The sequence below is a fragment of the Amblyomma mixtum genome, chromosome 1, assembly GCF_055824585.1.
Source record: "Amblyomma mixtum isolate Tamu chromosome 1, ASM5582458v1, whole genome shotgun sequence".
Taxonomy (NCBI): domain Eukaryota; kingdom Metazoa; phylum Arthropoda; class Arachnida; order Ixodida; family Ixodidae; genus Amblyomma; species Amblyomma mixtum.
In genome coordinates this window covers 217,865,994-217,889,700 of record NC_143012.1, presented here as the reverse complement: position 1 = coordinate 217,889,700, position 23,707 = coordinate 217,865,994, and the positions used below count along the sequence as shown (strand labels likewise).

General features: G+C 46.9%; 1 protein-coding gene across 1 annotated transcript in view; it reads left to right on the top strand.

Annotated features, from left to right (window-relative positions):
* Window positions 1-13,181: 13,181 nt before the first annotated feature.
* Window positions 13,182-23,707, top strand: part of LOC149370903 (carbonic anhydrase-related protein 10-like) — a 183,110-nt gene continuing 172,584 nt past the window's right edge. The window contains exon 1 of the mRNA XM_089563499.1: window positions 13,182-13,791. Coding sequence (XP_089419625.1) covers window positions 13,731-13,791 — 61 coding nt within the window. The 5' untranslated portion in view covers window positions 13,182-13,730. The remainder of the gene's footprint in view (window positions 13,792-23,707) is intronic.

The window sequence follows — 23,707 nt, the reverse complement described above, 5'->3', positions numbered from 1 at the left end:
CCTGCAGACAGGAACCCTTCTCTGTCCTGCAATAGCAAAACACTTCGATCCGAACACAGATGGGCGCTGCCCGCACTGTGGAGAGATCTGCGATATCTTTCACATGGTGTGGGCATGTACTCAGAATCCTCACCTTCCCCCCTCCCCCACCCCCACCCGAGAGGCATGGGAGACTGCCCTCCTCAACTGCTCCACACTGGAGTCCCATAGGGCTTTGGTCAAGCGGGCGCGAGACGGGGCCTCGTCATGCGGTGTCCCGGACTAAGGATACCGACCATGCAGCAGGGTTATTTATTTTTTTTTAACCCTCAAGCTCTCTTGATTAAAGTTTTTCACCACCACCACTTCGAGGGTGCTGTGGATCCCGAGGGACAGAAGCCTCATAGCGGACATGTCTCTGAGAAAACTATCAGAAAACTGCATTCCGCTACTCAGAACAGCAGTTTCGGCGTGTGGAAGAAAGCATTCACCTCTTTTAAGCTCTGTGCAAGTATTCGATCTCGGTCGAGCTTGCTTTCAGACACACGGGCTATAGAAAGTTCTGCGCTGCATCGCCCTTAGTACCAATAATGTTAGCAAAGGAAAAGAACAAGCCAAAGGAGCTCCTCCACCTGAAAATGTCATAAATGCAAACCGGTTTTCTGGCTCCCTTTGTAATTCCTAGAATAAGTAAAATAGCCGCAACCCTGCGTGATAATGACAGACCTCTTTCTCTCTTTCTTCTTTCACTGCTACCAATTCCTCCCTTCCCTTACGGCGCGGTTCAGGTGTCCGCCGATATATGTGAGACAGATACTGCGCCATTTCCTTTCCTCAAAAAACAATTTACCAATTTTTATCGCGACATGCATATCATGAACACAGTTTCGCGCACCATTTTAAGCGTAGTCGCACTGTCTTGATTTTCGAGCGTAACGGCCATACCGCTGAAAACAAGGTAGCTTTTTCAAAATTTCACTCCTTGTATCATTTAAACATTTTTTTGACGAGACTTTTAAAAAATTTGGAAAGTTGACTTTATGAAGAGGAGTGCCGAGACAGTCTGCTGAACCGTGCTCAAAAATTTGAAATATTAAGAACTCAAACTGGTTGCATGAAAAACCTGCAGGCCTTTCCCAGTTTGCACACAAGACACTCGGACGACAAAAAAAAATGCATATAACGCACTCTCGGGTTAAGCACGTCGCTGCCATCATTGTGTGCGAGCCGTCTAGTGTGTCGGGTAACTTGCGAAGAAGGAGCGGGGGCTTTCGAGTTACTTCCACTCAGCGGCGCCACTCGTCTCGAGCGGCTCGACGCCATCTCGTCTGTCGAGAGCGGCACGGCCCTCGGCGGCTGCTTACTTTCCTTCCTACTCGAGTTTTATTCCTTTGGCGGCACGGGGCGATGTGAGCCTCGGTGGGAAGCTGACAACCCACGTCAATGCGGGAAAAGTGTTGACTGCCTCCCAAATTAAAGCGGCAGCCCGGCGACGCAAAGCTGCGGTGGCCGCGGACGCCTGGCCTGTCCCGATAAAGACCGCGAGGATGGAGGCGCTTGCCCGTCTCTCCAAAGCCAGGAATTGGCATCGCCGGACAAGACGAGGCCAGCAAGCTTTTAAGACCCACGTCGCCAACTGCGTTCTTTCGTGTTTAAGCGTGAATGAAATGAGAGTTTGTGGCTGGCTCTGCGAATCTCCGCGCCAGCCACTTGAGCTTGTTGTCGCGGGTCCGGTGTGTAGTACCGTTTGCTGGGACTAAGCGAAGAAGGCTCGAGCAGGGTTCGGTAATAACAACAAGGGTAGCGAAATAAGGTGCCGGTTAAAGTATAAGAAAAGGCCTCACGTATTTTTACCACTTGGTTATGAATTTTTCGCGGCATTTAAACACTCTCGGCTACGAGGAACATTGTAGTGGAGTGTTCTGGAATAACTTTGCTATCTCAGTGTTCTTGAACGCCCGTCGAAATCTTTCTATGCGAGCCTATTTGCTCTTCCCCTAAACTGAAGAAATTCAGCCACAGCGGCCGGAACTGATCCTACAAAAATCAATCAATCAATCAATCAATCAATCAATCAATCAATCAATCAATCAATCAATCAATCAATCAATCAATCAATCAATCAATCAATCAATCAATCAATCAATCAAGCTTATTCCATTATACGATTGCAAATAATGAAATAGTGAATATGTGAAAGGGGCATGCAGGTGCTAGGGTTAGCAATGAGAGAGTGAAATTCTGGTCATCAACCGGAAGCCGTCGCCCCTGCTCCACCACGGGGGTAACGGGTAGTTAAATGCCAGACTTTTCTCAGATAACAGGCCTACAAAGGTGCTGCCAAGAAGATTGTCGTTGAAGACAGCAGTTAATGAAGAGCCAACTCAGTCTGGTAACAGCTGTTCCATTTGATTGAAAGGCTTGGAGTGGAGATTTAGGGTCGCAGATATACTGTGATGTCACTTTGGCTGCGTTTCTGATGCAGTCACAGGTCACTGGCGTCAGAAAATTCCGATAAGAAATGATATGTAAGGAAGCATAGCCTTCAAAGCACATTGTCTCCACTTGAAGAGTGTAAAAACCTCAAAGTAAAGTTCACTTTTGATTCACTTTGCGATACCTGCCGGGACGATAATGTGCTTCGGTTAAGCCGCTCTCCCAGTATTCCTCGCACCTCCTGGTTGCTCACTGTGTGTATCTGGAATGTACCAAAATGCACAAAAAGGACTCAAAGCCTATAGCTCCATAAATGTTACATAGCAGCCAAACTGAAATGGTCGTTCAATTATTAGATAATCGCTCCGCACAACGATCGTTTCCAAGACACGCCGTCACAGGGGAGATGGACGTGGGTATGATGTGTAATCGAAACTGATAACCACTGTTGAACACAGTGGCAGAACGGATGCCAGGAGAAGGAACGAATGATCGACGCTGCCTTTGGTAAGGAGCTCAGAAAATTTGTCGGAGTGGCTGTGCCTGGCTTGAAAGAGGAACACTTGGAAGTAGTTTGGACAGGTCTTTATTTTACACCTGTTGCAGTGGCTCACTGGCTTTAGCGTTCAGCTGCTGAGCCCAATGTCGCGAGATCGAATCCTGGCCGCAGTGACTGCATTTCTATGGAAGCGAAATGCAGAAAAACGATTGTGTGCTGTGCGTTGTCTGGGCAACCCCATGTGGACGAAATTAATCCGGTACTTTTACTACGGCGTCTCTCATAGCTCCCTGTGCAGCTTCAGATGACAACCCGCCATGACATACTATGCCATATCATACCATAATATGCTATTCCATGCCAGGCCATACCATATACCATATACTATATGATACCATATCCTATACCATACTATACCATATACTATACCGTACCATACCATATATCATGCTATACCATACCATACCATACCATACCATACCATACCATACCATACCATACCATACCATACCATACCATACCATACCATACCATACCATACCATACCATATACCATACCAAACCATACCATGCCTTTTAGTTGCCGCGCACAAAACTCGCCTCATCATGATTGTGATGTTGATTTAGTTAAAAAGAACATATCGGCAACTTCCACCGGAGTGGGAAGGGTGCGTGTGGAGTTATTTATATAACGAGCCCGAAGTTTGATCATGTCCCGCAATGCAAAAGAACACATCGGTATTTTCGAAACGCGTTAGAAACACGAAACAGACACACAAGAAGTTAAATATGGGCCTTTTTTTTCTGCTAAATAAAACACCTCACGGACCTGAACTCGCGTTCTACACATAGAGTTTAGGCTATAATGTATCGGCTATTTTCACGGAATCAGCGCTACGCTGCGGTGGCGCCGCGAACTAGCCCAAGAAGGATCGGCGCGCGCAGGACCACGTCGTTTGCTTCGTTGCGTAAGTGGTTAGCCGGCACTTTCAGATGTTGCTGTTAGAGTTGCGCTCTAAAATTTAAATCTCAAGAGAATTGTTGCATGAATGTTGACACGCCTAGGAGAGTGAAGAGCCACTGGCGTTACTGCTTGGGTTTTGTGGTGCCAGCTATATAGTGAAAGCACATGCGAACATATTGTTTTCAGACTAGTGGAACGCCTCCAGACCCATGACAGCTCAGTTATTACCAGGCATTTGGTGTATATTTGTAAAAAGACAGTTTGCCTGAACTTTAAGGGCCTATGTATATACGGGGTGCTCATTGTTAGGATTTAATGCCGAGCACACATTAGTTTCATGCAAGGCAGTCTCTTTGATAACGGACCTTATTACGGCTTGATTGTATGGTGATACGATGCTTTGTTATCGAACGAGAAGGAAGGGAGTATGGTGATATCGTGATCTCACCAGAATTTCATTTTATTTTAATTCCTTTTGAAATTTAATTGGCCCAGTCGCTGGAATCAGACAGACAGTCGGGATGATGGTAAAATAAAATAGGATTGGACAAAAGTAATTGCATCATGGCGATCATGCATCCACTGCTTGCGAACAAAGTGAAGCGACAAGTGGGGGGGGGGGGGGGGGGTTGAGTGCTACGAGAAGACAGTGGGCGGAAAAAGGCGATCTGATTGTTCTCGCTTTTCGGCTGTGCTCGTGGTTGTAAATGTATATCCATATTTAAAGTAGCACATTGTAAAATAATTGATTAACATGAAAAAGCACAAAAAGTCGCAGCTTTAGGATTTTAAATTCAAGCGACAGTGACTGGCACATTTTCACCTTTGTACAAGAGTCTTCATAGTCGATGTCATAGATTTTAAATTCTCTCCAAAGCGCGCATCGCCCGCCTCCCGCACCGCTTTAACGCCGGTCGTTTTCAAATGGCGGACAGCTATTTCGGCCTTGTCTTTCGTTTAGTATTTCTTTTCAACCCTCGAGAAAAGAGGCTCCTTAGATCGCACGAGGTTCCCATCATTGAAAAACAAGCAAGAGTTTATCGCAAAAGTTTAAAACTTGCGCGATTCTACCTAGGCTGAGTTGGATAAAGGTCCTCCGTAACGACGCCATATTGAATGAATTGGGGCGCCCCCTGTAGGCCATAAAAATATACAATACTTACTTTCTAAAAAAATTTTGTGCGGGAAAAGAACGCTGCCGAAGAAAGTGACAACCTCGATGAACAAGAGCTTGTTCGTCGACCGTCGAAAACGTTTTCGTTCTTATACACAAGAACTTAAAACAAGGTACAAGCCATACATAAAGCGAAATGCCAAATGGCATAAAAGAGTATTAGGCAATTGAGAAAAGAGGCTTGCCTGCTTTCACACGATTTTTTACAGCGGAGCTCTCAAGGGATTACTGCAGGTTTTCGTGGCGGCGTCGGAGCGATGTTGTAACCAGAGGGTGGCGGAAGGAGACCATACAAAGGAACAAGGCAATGAACTGGCAAATGCATTTGGCCGGTTAAAATCGCGCAATGTCGAGATCTTGGCGGCCAAATGATATGCAATGATCGCCTAATCCTTATCTCTCGATTACCGCTCTAAACGTTCATTATCTCGGGGAACATGCACACGGCACCCACCACGGCCACATCTCACGACATTCCTCTATGTTGTGGCTGTCTCAAACAACTCAAAATGAAAGACCGCGAGTACTACGTGGAGCCCTAGGCGACCACGACAAAGTGGTGGGAATGGCCATATATCTTCGCCCATGCATATCTATATGCACGACCACCTTATATCTTCGGCACATGGGACAACGTTGCCGAGGTGTGCGCAGCAGAGTCGAATGACAGCTTTCTCCGTTGTCGTCATTTACTTTTCACTCGCCGTACTTTACGGCCGCTTGCACTGCCTGACGTTGGTCGGCGGAGACTTTAATTTAGGCATCAAGACACAGTAGATGGTTGTAACACTCATGAACAAAAACGTTCCATTCCCGACTCTTGTATCATCGCCTGCAGCTGTAACCACACCTCACAATACCTGAATCGACCTTGTATTCCAGAAATATGCTTTTGTATAGTACCTCGAACACATTTTTCATTTCTCGGATCACAAGGCGGACTTCATGACCATCAAGGGCTTGGTAGTGCGGCCCGAAGCAAGTTCAGATAAAATAAGCGCAGTCGATACAGTACAATGCACATCTTTTCAAACCATTACCGCAGCGTATTGTAGAATAGAATCCCTCAAGAGGGCAGGAGCGCCACACGGTTCATTCCAAGACATTGTTTACCAGAGTGGAAACCAATCATATATGAAGGAAACAGCGCCTATTTCTCAAATTCTCTCGAGACATTGATCTTGGCTACAGATGGTGAGAGCAGCACTTGATGAAAGTTGCAGGGGACTGTGTGCACGGCGTATATCAGCCAGGACACAGACCTGTGATCTAAATCTTGATAAAGTGGAGCAACTGCCTGCAGAATAATCACAAGGCTGATTCCACCATTAGCTTACAACAACGTCAACTCAACCCGACTAGTATAAAATAGAAGGAGATGATGATGACAAAGTTTATGCGCAAGGGTACGTTTGGCTGAAGAGTGCCACGACAGAAAAGGTATTTTCGGTGACACAAGGTGGGGTGAAAGACCCATTTCCCAAGCATTTCACCTCAGATAAGCTGAGTACTAGGCGAGGGAAAAGTTTGTACGCATTGTATCACAGGTGGGCACCTGGTGGCACTGGGGATCGAACCACGCACCTCTCGCATGTCGCATGCGAGGCACATGCTCAAACCACTTGACAATCACTGCTTGCCAAATAACTGGCTTGATTGAGCGCTGGCGGCCATCTTGCGAGGCAGTACTGAGGAAAACGAAATATCCTTGAGATTGAAGTTGGGGAGGAGGGAATCGCTGGCTTGGAGAATGAGTTGAACTGCTTTCCGGCGAACAGAGTACTTCAGGGGCAAGCTTCTGCCCACTGCTGTTGTCTATGAGGTTTAGTTTGAGGTAAACCTTTTCGAAGACTTTCAGCTAGAGTCAGCGAGCCAACGATCCAGAAGGTAGGGAAGATACAGTCCGAGCGCCCATACTAGAATCAATTGGTACGAACTCGGCAAAACAGTTCGTCCGCTGCTGGGAACAGTGCTGTACCGTCCAGGGTAGACTGCCACCATCCACCATCATTACGTGGGACGTGGGACATTAGAAAACCGTAAGGGACTGGTATAGAAATAAAGAATGTCCGTTCTTTTCATGTGCAGCAAAATTTTTATTTTATAGTGTTTCCATCGCTCGCATCGAGCAGTTAAGACTGCCATAGAAAACCAATGGAGAACTCTTTTGACGATAGCACAAACGTTAATAGCAAAGCAGTTCAAGCCTGCCGACGGGAGATTTGCAGGAATATTTATTGTTATAATGAAATCTTACGATATATGAAAAAATTGCGTTGATAAACTCTTTTTGGTTCAAAAATACTTTGTCCAGAATTCTTGGGTATGTGTAGAGCCAGTTGAAATACAATAATTTCAGAAAAATACACCTTACGTCCCACTTAGCTTTCTTGTGTCCGTGTCTCGATATTAGCGCCTCCATATTTTCAAGATAAAGTAAGTTTTATTTACCTGCCTAAGACTAAGGCCTTGTTAAGGCCGGTTTCGACGAAAACAAGGAACGGCTACTTCAGTCAGAAAGATGCTTTGAATTACCACGGTACTTCTAGGCGCGTTGAAGGAGCCCCGGGTGGTGCTAAAATTGTGAAAAAAAAAATCCGTCATGATCTGGTCCAGCATCTGTATAGTTTTCGGATCGTACCACCCCCCCCCCCCCCCCCAAAAAAAAAAAAAAAATCGGAGTTCAAAAAGCCAGCTCTTCATGAGCCTTTTCTCATCTCGCCTTGACTACACCTCTCAATTACGGCACCACAACCTTCAGAGTGTGCAGAAATGCGGCCTATCATCTTCGATTCAAACTCTTCCCACCCCATGCAAAGGGCTGGGGAAGGTCAACGAGCGGGTACTCCTGCGCCTGCTCACCAACACGATGTTGTGCCCGGCAATTCTAAAGTATTTCGATCCTAAATTCGACGGGCGGTGCTCACACTGTGGGGAGGTGTCTGACACCTACCACATGGTGTGGGCCTGCCAGCAGAACCCATCCCTACCCCCTATCCCGAACCCCACCCGAGAGGACTGGGAGGCGACCCTGTCCGGTTGCTGCACCCTCGAGGCCCAAAGGGCCTTAACGCAGCGCGCCCGGGCTGCGGCAAACGCCAATGGTGTGCCTGACTAGGCATCCCACCTAGTGGTTGTAAGGGCGTGACCCTTCAGGTCACGACCCCCAACACCTCTCTCTATGATTAATAAATGTTTTCACCACCCACCCACCTCACTTTATGGGGTGCTGCCTTGTGCAAGCTCATCCTTCCGAAACGGTTAACTCGGAGGTGCGGGGCGAACAGAAATAGAGCAAAAACACGGTTTTCTTCCAAGCGGCACGGGGGAAGCAACACAGAACACTAGTGCGTTCGCAGAAACTGCTGCGCGATGTTGAAGAAACTCTTCTTGGAAAAGTTTACAACGAGTCGAAGTTGCGGACCAGGACTTCTTGGGTACAGTCTCTACGGACATGCGCCCATTTGGGAGTAAAAAGAGAATAAACTCCCTTATCATAAAGGGAGTGCGCTAGAGGACAGCTTACAGCTTTTTTACTCCTTTCTGTTTAGACTGTACGCAAAGCCCTTGAGATACACACTTGCCCCGAAAGGCAGTCACGTGAACTAATAATGCGATTGTAGTCTCATGCATTCTGAGTAGATTGCTCTAACCTGCTCTCTTTCACAAATGACTCACATATCTGCTAACAATATCGAAACCGTCTTGCGTCGTAATTTAGCGGCAACAGTCGTTTACACACCACAGTGCGGCGGCACAAATGTGGGTTCAAATGTTTCCTTTGTTGTACTATCGCTGAGCACTTTTAAATTGGTAGAATTACGAAAGTTACGAAGGCTTCTTAGTCTTCTTGCCAAAATGGGCCTTTTTTTCCTGGATGCCTAAGCGATGCGAATTGTGTGAAAAAAGAAAAATCTTTTACGTGTTATTTTCTCAGTCGCTCGCATTACTACATATATTTAGTCATACGTGCCTTGGCACACGTGGGACATAAGCCTCACTATAGCGGCTTCAAGACTGTACAACCAGGAAACAAGGGCGCCCCCAGGGGCGACCTGCTTAGCAAGGCATATTTCTTCAATACCGAAGTTTTTTTTTCTATTTAGGGTTTTGAGGCAGGCGAAATGCGAGCTATTGCTTAGTTCTTTATTTCTACAAAATCTTCTCACAAGCTGCTGCTGACGAGCGTTTCACGATAATGGTATTATTATTCAGATTAGAGGCAAGGTTCTGGAGCTATGTGGTGCAACGAAGAACGCATTGAACAACCTGGCAGAAGCAAAGATAACAAACCAATTGATAACGCAATGCGTTGCAGCTGGCGCATATAAAATGTTAACTGTTACTGTCCCGCCCAAAACACGTGTTCCACTGGGAAGATTTATTCCGCTACCAGAAAAGTGGTCCAAATTACTTTCACGCTCCGCTGCTTGCGTGGTGAGTATGGCGTAGAAAGTTGTTCATCAAAATCACCAGGACGGGAATGCTTGAATTAAACGAAAAGGGCAATCAACTCACACAACAAGCTAAAATCAGCCTCGATAGTCTCCGTCGTTCATCACGTAGTAGTGTGCTGGTATCTGAACAGCGAATAATTTTTTGGGATTCCAGAATGACCTACTTTTGAGGATTATTAATTCTTTTTACCTCACGCAGTGCTTTCTGGCGGCAAATTTTAGCTCGTTCTAAACGAAACGCGGGTTAGAAATAACCAACGAACACTGCACTGACTTGGAACACTGTAGTCAAAAAGCCATGCTCGTGATAAGCAAGAACGGTGACTGCAATGATGTATTGAACGTCACTCTCTACCTTTTAACAAGCTTTTTTTTAAAGCAATAGTCGAAGCATGGTTAGAATGTTAATTACGGAATTTGACACGCTGTCCTGCTTCCCTCTTCAAGTACGACGACATTGCACCGAGCTTGCTCATTACAATGTGATCAAGAGGTCTTCGCGAAGCTCGGAAGCACTGAGCAGGGTGCCATGGTTTGCGAAAGATTTCGTTTGCCACTAGATGTACCTTACGGCCAGATGCACAACTATCAGCTTGCCGTATACGGTGCGCGAAAATTTGTGCATGAGCAATTTTCATGCGAAGTTCACGTCGCATTGTGCCAAATGTCGCTATCGGAAGCGACTGCGTGTGAAAGTAGACGCAGAAAAAAATGACGAGTCCTGAGCTCGCAGCTTGTCGTCAGTTCGCCGCTATTCGAAGTGCATACGAGGAATTAGTTTTCGTGACCTACGTGTGAAATTTCCATGACTTTGAACCTCATGCAGGGTAACCCTTGCAGACCTCTGCTTATTGACCGAAGAGACGGAAGCGAAATGCATGTCTTGAGAAGAAACTTTCATACGCAAGATTCCTCTACGCCAAAGAAACAGTTTGGAGAGAAATCTCAGCAACTCATTCCAACTGTTAACGCAAGGCAGAATACGAATACTGTTGGCGTGTGTTGAAAATATTACTATTCGCGCTCTCTCTTGGATTTGGAATGTCTGACGTTGCGATTGCAGGCTGGTACGAGGCCTACTGAGTTGATTCTGCGTACATCAAGCAACAGATATATAGAAAGAGATAAAATGTGAAGGCCAGGAAAAGTGGAGTGACCGGCACGAGGAGCATGCCTTTCGATTACTACTCCATATTTGAGTTAGGACCCAAATAGGGAGAGAGAGTGAAGATACGAGGTGATACACTCATAATAGAAATAACTAAGTGAGGAGTCTGAGCTAAATGCGCCTGTTTCTCATATACGCGTCGAACTGTCAAAACAAAAATATCATAAAAAGCCTTAACACAAGCAGCAAAGACGGGCGGTGAAGACACGATGCGCATATCGATCCACACATGTGCTGAGAATCGGCATGACTCTTGCACACTGTTGTCTGATTCCGGTACGTGGCTGACGAAGACGTGGAGGTACTCCGAGAGATCATAAAGCAAGACCTTTGGGCAGGTGACTGTTGTCTGATTCCGGTACATTGTTGACGAACACGTCGAGGTACTTCAAGAGGTCATCAAGCAAGAGCTTTGGGCAGGTGATTGTTGCCTGATCCCGGTACGTGGCTGAAGAACACGTCGAGGTACTCCGAGAGATCGTAAAGCAAGACCTTTGGGCTGATGACTCTTGCCTGATTCCTGTATGTGGCTGAAAAAGAGCACCGTGGAAGAAGGCGGATTGTCCCGCCTGCTGACACACACACACGCACGCACGCACGCACGCTCACATACACGCATGATAGCACAAGGAGAGGTGCGACTGCTGCTTCTTACATGCACATGCCAAATGGCAGTCTCCAAGGCAACAAACTGCCACGAGCCTCTCGCGGACGAAACTGATGACCTGGTGACCAATACCGACGACATGCAAATATGCCCCGAAGACCATGTAGCAAGACTAACGTGCATAATGTGGGACATATGGACGCCTTCCCAATGATAGCGTGAGAATGCCCTGCCTACCACAACGTCAAGAAAAAGCATCTGACGACACACGCCTACACATAATGTGAATGGAATGCACGGACTTGCGACACCTGGGTCTGAGCCAGGCTGCTCTCCTGAGATTATTTTATGGGAGGTAGGCATTCACCATCAGATGTAATGTGCTTGTCCTTACATCCCCTCTCCCGTAACTAGGGTTTCGTGACAGCCCTACTTAAATAAATATTACTCACTGACTCACATATTGAGATGACGTCTTCATGGCCACCCAACGGTATGGAGCTCCACCAAGTTGATGAAATCAGTGCCAAAGTATTCCCTCATGCCAGTTTTCCTTCCCATGCACTCCTTCGTCGGTTATGGCGGCAGTCAAGGTACCATCGTCAGCGGAACAACGTGCGAAGCCTACATCAAAAATAAAATGCCTGAATGGCAAAGGGAAGCCAAGGCCTTGGGATAGTTATCCGGGGAACGACCTGCGACAGACACTTTGCTATACATGCACGATCGTAAAACACAGCGGGAAAAACGCTGTCGACGACTTTGCATTCACGGCGTTCCTACAGAAGAGAGCGTCAATTTTTATAGCTACGGGGCAAGAGGGGCCACTGCGATCAGCACTCGGGAAGCCACGGCCGAATAACAACAGAGGAGCGAAAGAAAAAGGCTGCCAGAAGGGAAAAGGGGCAGCTGGAAGCTCCCGGGAGCATTTCTGGATCGCGCCCGACAGCGCTGTAGATCCACACTCGGGACGACGACGGGGCGAACGTAAGAAAAGGCGAGGTGGTGAGGCATCGCGGCTGCTGGTTCTCCTTGTTCTCTCGCGGCAGAGGGTGCAGGATCAAGCCAGTTTCGAAGGGAAAGGGAGAAGAAAAGTGTCGCCTCCTTCTCGCCTGCCGTTTTTCCCGCGCCCGTCGTGTTTCGTATAGAGCCCGCGCCGCGTATCAATGTATAAATCAATGAAGCATACGTTTGACGTCGTAAACGTTGCACTTCGCCGAAGGAAGGCCCTCCTTGTGCTATCGACGGATGAAATCTCGAGAAACCTCCGGCCTGCCTGAGAAGACAGATGGCGAACACGAACGAAAAAAAGCAAGGAAAGAGAGAGAAAGGAAGATGGGGAAAGGGGAACACTAGCACGAGTCGCGAGGACGTCTAATCATAAGCGAAAAATCGGGGCAACGCTCTTGAAACACACGCCCTCTCGACATCGAGCACTTCACTCACTCTCTTTCACCCGCTCTACAACCTTTCTAAATTTATTTTTTTTACCGTCCGCGTCGAGTTTGCGGTACTGAAACAGGCCAGAGTGGAAAGCGGGAAAAGAGCTCTCTCTCTCTCTGCTACCATTTTTTCCCGAATCGGGAACCTACCGCGCCGCGTCTCCCGGCTCTCCAGCCTCCGGAGGTTGGCGCCGGCGGCGCAACGCGGCGCCACCGAGTCGCGCGTGGAAAGGAGGACGATTGGGGAAACGCGACGGGGTGCTTCGGGGGCGGAGGGAAAAGTACCTTTCCGCTTCCGTCAGAATTATCTCCCTCCCCGCGCTCGCGCTCCCTCACCTTCTTGACGGGGGGCCGGGCTCTCTCTTCCCTCCCCCGTTACTTTCCTCCCTTTTCCCCCGTTTTCTTCCCGACTTCGTATTTGAAGGAGCCCGGGGGTCCCGCGCGGGACAGTCCACCGGAGGCGCCGGCGCGTCGACGTCTAGAGGAGCGCGCGCCTCGCTCGCACCTGGCCCGTACAGTTGCGCGCGCCACTTAGCCCTGTTATCGGCAGCTGCGACGCTCTAATATTTAGTCCCGTCATCTGAATTCCGCGATAGCGGCTGTCGGCTGGGCTGAGCGTTGTGGACACAACTCCCGTAATCTGGACGCCTGTGGCTGTGCACAAAGTTCAGCCAAGTGTTTTTTCTTATCGGTTGAGGAAGGCATCTAAACTCGGCCGGGTGTCATGACGATAAAAATGTAGGCTTGGTCCACGGGGAAGACAAGAGCACAGGAAGCGCTGCAATGTTTCCCCGTGATCTCCTTGTTATCGACGGAACTACCTCCTGTGCCCGCCGCCGTCGTTAGCGTGCGGCCGGCCCGACATGTGGCGGCGGTTCTTCGTGGCAGGGTTCCGGGGCGCCTGAAAAGGAACAGGACTGAAGGCACGAACAACGTTGCTGCGAGAGGAGGGAGCGCACACACCCCTCTACTCTACGCGGGACACCGGCACCGCCCCCTGATAGATGAAGGCCACCTGGGAGATTGCGCATGTCGCACTCGGACTGTGCCTCCTCTGCTTCACGAGTGAGTGACCCTTTGTTTTCGTCAACGCGTGCGAATCTTCACACCGGCGATAAATTAGTTCGGAGGCCGAAGGTTATCGCTAAAAGCTATGCAGCACCCGCTTATAACAAGATTCTCTCTCATATCCCTTAGTTCAAGGTATCGGACTTTAACCCTTTCTATCCCAACGTCCATACATGTGGCTTCACTACATGGACTGGTTACAGACCGTATATATAGCAGAAGGGAAATGTATAGCAAAAGTTGCATTAAAATGTTGCTGCCACGTCGCTGCTGACAGGGCAGCGATATTAAATTTGATATCACACTTCACTTCTGATATATGTGATAAGTAACTTAGATGTATTTTCGGGGCGCACATGCTGCAGTTGGGACATCGAGGGTTAAATACGCTTGAGATGGCTTTTCTTTGTTTTAGAAGCAAGAAAAAACAGAGAGGTTAGCGTGAGTATAATGGATAATATCAAGCTTTCAATTGCGTTGTCTTCTGGCAAACTCTGCATCGGGCAACGCAAACAAAGCTTTTCTCACATTTTCGCAGCCACTTGAATACATCTAGCATCTAATTATAGACCGTGGCGCTCTCAGGTTAAATGCGAATCCAGGGAGTCCATTATTTTTCTTTAATACGGGAACAGTCAACACTTTCAACTAATATGGTTTGAATCCAAGAGTAAACATGATAGCATAGCATATATTTTCGTGCTCTAGGAGATTTTTTTTCTCGCAAAACTGTAGATGCCGTAGTTTTCAAGTTGTTACTACCTTTTAACATACCTATGCAGGTTTGAAAAATAAAAATAAAATGGTCTCTAATTTCTTCCAACGCGTACATATCTGTGAAAACACCTATCCCAAGTTGGGAATTTTGAAAAGAAAAAATAGCCTATCTAAAATTCTTAGGACGCAGTCGAGGGGGCCAGTCATGGAATCGAAACACAAATATTAAATTTAAACAACTACTGATTTAGCAGCTGCTTATAACTGAACTGAACTTGCATCTTGCTAAAAATTAAAAAAAAACAAGACTTTCTCTAGATTTCAGAAAATTGCTTTTTATTCACGTTAATTCAGTTGCATTGGGTGGAATTTAGAACTGTGCTGTTCTTGACCACTTCCTTAAATGTTTTATATAAACATCACTGTTAACAATGCTGGTCAGGTTTAATTGATCAAATAGCGCATAGATCATTTTTGCCCTTTTGTAAACACTTTTCTTCGTAAAGTTGGCTAGTTTTGTATATAAAATAGGACATTATACGCTTGAATTCTAAATTAACAGGCTGGATAGACCTGTACAGCCTGTTTCAGCCTTTATAATTGCTGCACCCGAAAGCACTGAGCGAAAAGAAAGCACTTTTAGTCTAGATATAATCCTAGAATAAAGCAATGGAATGAAGAAAGGTTGCATCAACGCAGCTAGGCTAGTGACTGGGAGGCAGCCTTGTGTCCTTAGAGAAGGAACTAAATAAATATTATCATCTATGTGCAAAGGAGAAACCATCCGCAATTATGGTTATCAAAGAGCGCCGTTCCAGTCTACGAACAAATTCAGACGATCTACGAACGAGAAGATATGCCGAACGAAGAAAATTGCTTAGCAAATGCACCGAAACTCATCGCAGCGTACTCAACCCAAGGTTGCTCACGCAAAATGTGAAAAAGGACATCAAAAGCATAAAAACGGGGCTATTGCCTTTTGGAAAAGAACCGAGAGTATTAGTTTGTTCGGTTCGAAACGAGTTTAACTGCGGTGTAAGTAAAAATGGGTAAAGAAGAACTCAAGTATATGTCTAATGACAAAAATTAAATAGGTCGCATTGTTTTCACGAGTTAGAATTGAGACAGCTTGCACTAATTTTTCAATCTAAATACAATGTTTAGGCTTCAAAAGCATTGAGAGCGAATCATAAAAACCTAAATGAGATATCACAGTTGTGATAGAACAACTTGCTCATCGCGACAATTCCTAGAGGATCTATCAGTGTAAAATTCTAGTTTTAAAAATTTAAACATTGACAAGCCGTCTTGGAATAGCTTACGAACATTATCACGATGCCTACCAAGGCACGAACGAGCTTTGCAGAAACTGCAGAACCGAGCTGAGCTTTACGCTCGTGTTCTGTATTTCATCTTACGGCAACGATGCGAGTACAATTTGAAGCGATGCAGTCAGGCCGTATGAGACTCCGCAAAGACAACGCGTTGCTGCTGTCTGTGAGTACTGCAAATGTGATATGATGTGGTCGCTGGCGTCACTTGATACGGCGTGATAGTTCATGCGGATGAAATGGGAACAACGAAACAGCGACGAAGTTGTGGTAACGGTTACCCTCCTTGTATGTGAGCATAGGTAGCGTTTTGCATACTTTGTCAGAGCGCTGACAAGGGCCTGGCTGCGCTCAAGTAATGCTGGGAAGGCATCAGTTTGCGACGCTTTAAACACGCGAAACATGTATACTGCTGTGCCATCAGTGTGAGGTTATCCCATGCAACACAAGTAATCGGTCCAATAATTAGAAATGGATGGCTTCCCTGAGGTCCTTTGTAGGACCGATATTTACCAACACATTTCCAGTAATGGGCCGATCATCTGTGCTGTTTGAGATAGCTTCATAACGCCTTCAATGAATGCATCTGGGCAATCAGAATTGCTGTCGTCAGTGTTAAGTTAAGCCCAGTATCAAACGATAAGACATGTTCTTCCAGTGAGTTTAGCAGAATGCCGATTGCTCACGAGTGTTACAGGCGGAAGCCATACACGTTACTCCAAAGCATTACTTGCCCTGGCCCATGAAGCTTTAGTAGGTTCGTCAGTTTAGACTGCCGGCCTGATATCTGCGACATCCAGAACAGATAGCCAAGCTTGTATTGCTCTTGGGCTCCATCTAAACGGGGATGACATAGAAAAAAAACATAACTGCGTTGTCACGGCTGTCATCAGACGTTTCCCTATGTGCCAGTAAAGCTGCTTGCGATGCAAGTGGGGGATGTTGCCGCACGTCTTTTGTTGAGAGGCTAATGATTACGCGTTTCTGTGGAAGAGTAGAACAGAGATGTCTTTATTTCTTAATTGCTGCAGCGTTGCAGTTATGTTATCGTCAGTTCGGCGCATCAGGCCGCCTAACCAACAAAGAAGTAAAGCTTCAATGGAAGAGGAGAATTGGACCGCTCCACTTGCATGTCTAAAACTTCTGCCTTGTTCGTAAACAAGTACTGCCTTCAACTGCCACAAAGTGCCCATCTCTTCGGCGCTAGCGCGAACGAAAGGCAAACGCTTCTCGCACGTATTGAGCATGCAGTGGAATTTTTCGGCGATCATTTACGAATGTCCCTAAGTTGCACGAAAACCGCTGATCAAAAAAAAAAAGGAAAAATAAATTTCGAGAGTAGGGCGCTGGTGCCACACATGTGCACAATTATTAATCCAGAGTTCAATATCAATGTGGAGGCTATTATGAGCTAAGGGCTGGACTTGACTTGTGTAATATCGCCATTAATTTCATCATCACGGGTAACTTAAGTAATGAAGTAAGGCCGACCGCTTGTGGCACAGTTCTGAGACCTTGCAGTCTTCTTTCATCAGACGCGTAAGTTCTCACAAAACTCTCTAGCGGATGCCGTCACTATTTGCAGTCCTGTTTAAAGGCATGAAGGTATCTGGGAAGAAGCCAGGAAGCCTCCTTTTGACGTGACCACCCCTGCGGGGAAACGACGTCTTGCGGAGTGCGATGTGACAGCCCTGTACTATATAATGAAGCGAGCAGGACCCACCTGGCCCCATTGTGTTCTGAGCAGCATATAACATAACGCTGCATGCAATTCAGCGTAGACACCAAACAAGGAACCTAGCGGCGATGATAAAAGTTCTTTTCTTATGCATCTTGCCTGTAGGGACTGAACAAACGATAAAAGGTAACCTCGAAGCATGAAACGATTCCGACAGAGAAGCAAAATTGTGGCTGAACTGAGGTCAAAGCCCTGCGAGACTGGCAAATGCAATGCATTACAATAAATTACAGTACAATACAATACATTATAATATAATATAATATAATATAATATAATATAATATAATATAATATAATATAATATAATATAATATAATATAATATAATACAATATAATATAAATATAATATAATATAATATAATACAATATAATATAATATAATCCAATCCAATACAATACAATACAAAGCAATGCAATGCCATACAATACAATACGATACAATTTTATTCTGCGAGGTGCGCAGGTATCAGCTGTGCCCGCGGAGGCTTTGAGCGCTTGTGGACGGGGCATATATTCGTTCGGTGCCGTTGTTGGCAACGTAGGTCGGGGTGGGGACAGTGACGCGTTCTCCATAAATGAATGCAGAGGTAGAATCGAAGAAAACATTCAAAACGACATCATTAGGAGCAATGATCTAGGAAGCACACGCGATAGAAAACCATTAACTTTGGTTGAAGTGGTATAAGCCGCAGCAAGAAAAAGAGAATCTGGAGGCTGAATACAACGCTAATGCAGACGCATGGGAATACAGACACGGAAAGTACAGGCACACCATCAGGAGGAAGTACAGGAGGTACAAGGGCGAAGCACAACGCTAGAAATGACTAGTAACGATCAAAGCAGTAGCTAACGTCATTTAGAGGGTGTGCTCCACCAGTCGGCGTTAGTCTGGTCAATCGCCAGGACCTCTACACTGCAAGATACCCCGTCAGTTGAATAAGTGGGCTTTTATCAAGGTCGCGAATCAGTCTGAAGGAAGAATATACCGTGTTTACCACAAGTAGCAAAGGAAAGGGTTTGTTTCTTAGCCGTGTATCCAAGTACTTATGGCACTCCTTAAGCTCTTAATCTGTGAAAGGCAACGAGAACCCTTGTCCTCACCTTTCAAACTTTTATTGCGAAAGCAATACTGCTTGCACTTTCAAGCCTTTGCCGTGACGCGGCGGTGCCATGAACCCCATGTGACGTCATGCGTCACGTAACGCCGAAGAGCTGGGCAACCATCTCGCGCCGTCGGAGGAAGCGGCGGTGCCTTCACCGGCGCCTAACTCCCGCGCTCTCCGCTAGGAGCGCAACAGGTGTTGTGACGTCACGCCGAAGAGCTGGGCGACCATCTCGCGCCGTCGGAGGAAGCGGCGGTGCCTTCACCGGCGCCTAACTCCTGCGCTCTCCGGTAGGAGCGCAATTGTGGCGTTACTCCGAAGAGATTAGACTCAACTCACGTCGCTAGTAAGCAGTAGATGTAGCGGCTTAACATTGCTTCGCGACGATGACTCCCACCGCTAGGGAAGCTCGTCGCAATGCGCGTAAGAGACAGCAGCGAGCTATTCATCCTTCTCTCAGTCGCAACCAACCAACCGTCGGCGCAAAGCGGCGGTAGACGCGGCGGATGCGGGCTGAAGAAACGGATGAAGTTGCTTTCGCAATTTTCGGGCTTAACCAAGCTGAGCCTCTGCCAATTTTTTGGTCCTCAAGGGTATCGTAAGTGTTCCACTATACTGCGAAGAAGAGAGCCTGGTTGCCTGGTTACTTTTGGCAAAGACTGTGTGTAACATGTTTCGGAAAATGTTATCTTCAAGGGCTTAGGTGAAGTAAAGTTATGGTGATGGGGAAATGTGTTAATCTACTGGAGTAAAAATCTGGGATATTGATCACGATGATGCGCTTTATTAAGGCTGAGTGGAAAATTCCTCGGCCACCTTGCGTGCACTTTAGATTCAACAACCTGGAGGAGGTGCGCGAGAGCGCATTCACCACAGTGCGCGAAGTAGTGCGGAGTCCGCGTTGCTGCCAAGGTTCTCGATACTACGGTACAGTTAGAGGTATTTTCAGCAATGTTTTTCAGGGACATTGCTGAGCATGTGCCTTCAGGCTTCCACCACTCCTCTAGCTGTAACTGAAACATTGTACACGGTATCCCAAGCAGCCCAAGTAATAGGCCCAGTATTGCGAATGGATGCTTACAATCTGGTCCTTTGCAAGACCGGCCTTTGCTGATACATTGCCAATACTGGGCCGATTGCCTGTACCGCTTAGGGCATTAATTTCTTTTATAATTTGCTGAAAGGTCTTTGACGTGAATCGTTGGTTTTGGTTAGGTTTTTAATAGAAATTCGGACCCCAAAATTCCTGGTAGCAGTCCTGGAGAAAGCTTGCGCCCATTGGGACATCAACGGCCCCAGCAGCACAGCTAATTGGCCCAATACTGGAAGTGTATTGGCAAAGGCCACACCTGCAAAGGAACATAGTGAGACTAACCATTTGCGAAACCGCCGCGGTAGCTCAGTGGTTACGGCGCTCGGCTGCTGGCCCGAAAGACGCGGGTTCGATCCCGGCCGCGGCGGCCGAATTTCGATGGAGGTGAAATTCTAGAGGCCCGTGTACTGTGCGATGTCAGTGCACGTTAAAGAACCCCAGGTGGTCGAAATTTCCGGAGCCCTTCACTGCGGCGTCCCCTCATAGCCTGAGTCGCTTTGGGACGTTAAACCCCAGTAAACCAAACCAAACCAGTATTGAAAATAGATGCTTACACCCTGGTCCTTTGTAAGATCGGCCTTTGCCGATACATTGCCAATACTGGGCCGATTGCCTGTGCCGCTTGGGGTATTAATGTCTTTTATAATTTGCTGAAAGGTCTTTGGCCAAAATGGTTGGTTTTGGTTAGGTTTTTAATAGAAATTCGGACCACAAAAATGCTGGTAGCAGTCCTGGAGAAAGCTTGCACTCATTGGGACACCAACGGCCCCAGCAGACTGGAATCATCCATTTCCAATATTGAGTCAATTACCTGGAGCTGCTTGGGGGGGGGGGGGGGGGGGGGAGTACCTGCTTCGAAACCAGTATCTATTGTATGCAAGGCGGAAGCTCGCTACCACGCCACTTGTGCCAGCCGATCACGAGCATTAGGTGCCATTAACTGCCATACAAGAGAGGGACTGTACTTCAGAGCCCTTAGATGTCCGTTATGCGGGGTTTCCTAAAGGTCGATGTCAGTGAATGATTAAGAGATAGTTTGAGAAAAACGTTACATTTTGCTCACATTGCATTCATTTGCGGGCGTTGGGTGGAATGAAACTTCTCACGGATGGGTTTTTAACCCAGCCCTCCTGGAACCATTTGGCCGCGATCACTACCTATGCTCATGCAGTTGTTTGCGGTGGCTAGGCGGCGATCACCGTGCATAGTAACAATAAGTGCATCTTCTTCACAAAATCAGATGCGTCTCAAGACGCCAAAAATATACCCAGGTTGAAAAGAACCGCCTCTGGAACTCGCCGAGTCGTCATTACCCCTTTCTCCATTTCATCGACACACTGCTCAAATCAAGACTACTACTCGCGCTTCCGCGTCATCTAGAAACAATTTGTCGTCGCCTTTGTCTTATGGTTGTATGTAGGAACAGCCTGCGATACTGTTTCAAGCAAGCAGACAGCCTGTATTGTGACAACTGCGGCTCAATTGAGACTGTGCTTCATACTCTCTTCGCATGTCCACTGTACGCCAACGAACGTGCGCACTATGAACAATGCATGTAACCCGTCACCCAAGTGCCACTCACAGTGGACTCCATATTGGGCCCTTTACGCTGCTACAGACCGCAGCGACGTGCAATGTTATTCTTATTTGCTTATTTAGGCGGTATTGGTGCTTCAGACAAACTCTGAATTGCTCGAACACTTTATCACCCCGCAGTACATGCATAGAACTTGACTTCGGTCTCATCCAAAGAAGCCAGTGCAGTGAACTATTGCGTTGCAACCCTCTTCAATAACCGCACTTTTTTCTCCCACCCTTCTTCCATCTTTACTCCCCTATTCCCTCCCCTACGCAGAGTAGCATGTCAGCCAATATACACGCCGGCTAAAATCTCTGCTTTTGATTAAAGAGCTCTCCCACTCTCTCTGTCACTATGCGTGGTATGTTACCGGGGTAAGCACGAAAGGCATGTTGCGAATTTACTGGACGATTTATTAATCTTATGACTGTTTCGCAGTGTGCGAAACTTCGTAAAAAATCTTGCTAGCTTGGCCTTTTTTTTAAAGAACTCCCAAGTATTTTACTAACAATTTTTTCTTTCCTAAAACGAACATCGAAACCATCATAGAAAGGTAGACATGCACGTTATAAAGATAGCCTAACATGTTAGTCTCCTGAGAAACTGTATCAGGAACCTCCGTTAAACATTCAACGGAAAAGCAGCATCATCATGATGAATTTGATTCAGCTAGATGGTACCAGTGGTTTCCTGAGAGGCTCATGGGTGCAGAAATGCTTCCGTGTCGTCATGTAACCTCTAAAATGTCCCTAACGGCTAAGCTTACAAACATTTCTTCATTACTTGCGGAACTGCTAAGTAACCTCTTACTGCTTTCGGGAAACACTATCGGCAATTCTTTGAAAACAGCCATATGAGCTATGAACACAAACACTCATTTGACTGTGCCATCGGCTGTCGGCACAGTCAAATTCAGAGTCAAATTCTCAAGTCACACAGTCCAATTCTCGGACTTAACTGACGGAACATCAGCGCAGAATCCCCGTGTGAGCCTTGCTTCTTTTTTCCAACTAGCATTAAGTTCAGCGTCTCTTCGGGACACTGACTGAGTACATTGGCACTTGTTGCGGTATTCACGCTGACGCGCGATAAAAATGCGCATCCTCCATCATTAAATTTCTCCGGGGCCGTATTTCGTGGCTTTTCATTTAGTTTTCGTTGCATTTGGTTCTCTGCCGTTGATCGTAGCTCCCGGTGACGCATCTCTTGGAAGATGACGTCACCCTGATCATGGTAGAAACACACTGATGATGCCATTTACTTCAATAGACGCGCCCCACATCCATGCCGGACTGGCGGACCGGCACAGAACGCCGGCGAATGACAGTGACAAGTTGCACACGCGCCTGACTATTCCAATGCGCTAATCTCGCCTCAGAAAAAAAAAAAAAACTGTGGTGGTTGTGTGACGAACTGTCGAAGTGTGCATGGTCCCTGTTACTTGACGAAACTGGATGCTGTGGAAGTATATATAGGGGCAGCAGTGGCGTCGTGACCGCATCGGCCTTGCCTGTGGTTGTTCGTTTCCTTGCTGACGTCATGCTGGTTTCGTTGCGAACGTCACGACCAAGTGAAAAGAAAAACTACTGTGCAGGTGCCGCCAGAATAATTCTCAGTACGGTGTGCCAGTCCAACTCCTCTCTTGGCTTGCTCAACACTGGCTGGGATGCCTTTTGGGTGTGATCGAGTCAGTACTATTAAAGGTACTGCAAATAGGCACAACGCCGCTCTTGACTCGCTTATCCGGCGACAGAACAGTGAAACATCCTGTACAATTTTCAGGCAGGAAGGGAATTTACGCCAGCAGGCATTCGTAGTTTTAACACAAAGTGCCTGCTCTACAGCCGTTAATCGCAGGCATGCTAGTAGCCGCTCTAATTTATTCATTATGGGTTGTTTAAATGAAGATCAGTAATCTTCTCACGTGGCTGTGACTAAAAATCCAGTGGGCGGATGAAATAAGAAAGCTGTGCCGCCGCGGTGGCTCAGTGGTTATGGCGCTCGCCTGCCCACCCGAAAGACACGGGTAAGATCCCGGTCGCGGCGGTCGAATTTCTATGGAGGCGAAATTCTAGAGGCCCGTGTACTGTGCGATGTAAGTGCCAGTTAAAGAACCCCAGGTGGCCGAAATTTCTGGAGCCCTTCACTACGGCGTCCCTCATAGCCTGAGTGGCTTCGGGACGTTAAACCCCCCATATACCATAAGCCAAATTAGAAAACTTTGTTGACGTCGCAAATAATATTTCAACCTCGCAAGCAGTGACACATAGCTTGTTTCCGGGAATGCACTAAAGGTTGCCTTTGTGCTAATGCAATGAACAACAGGGAGCTTCAATTTTATCGCTTATC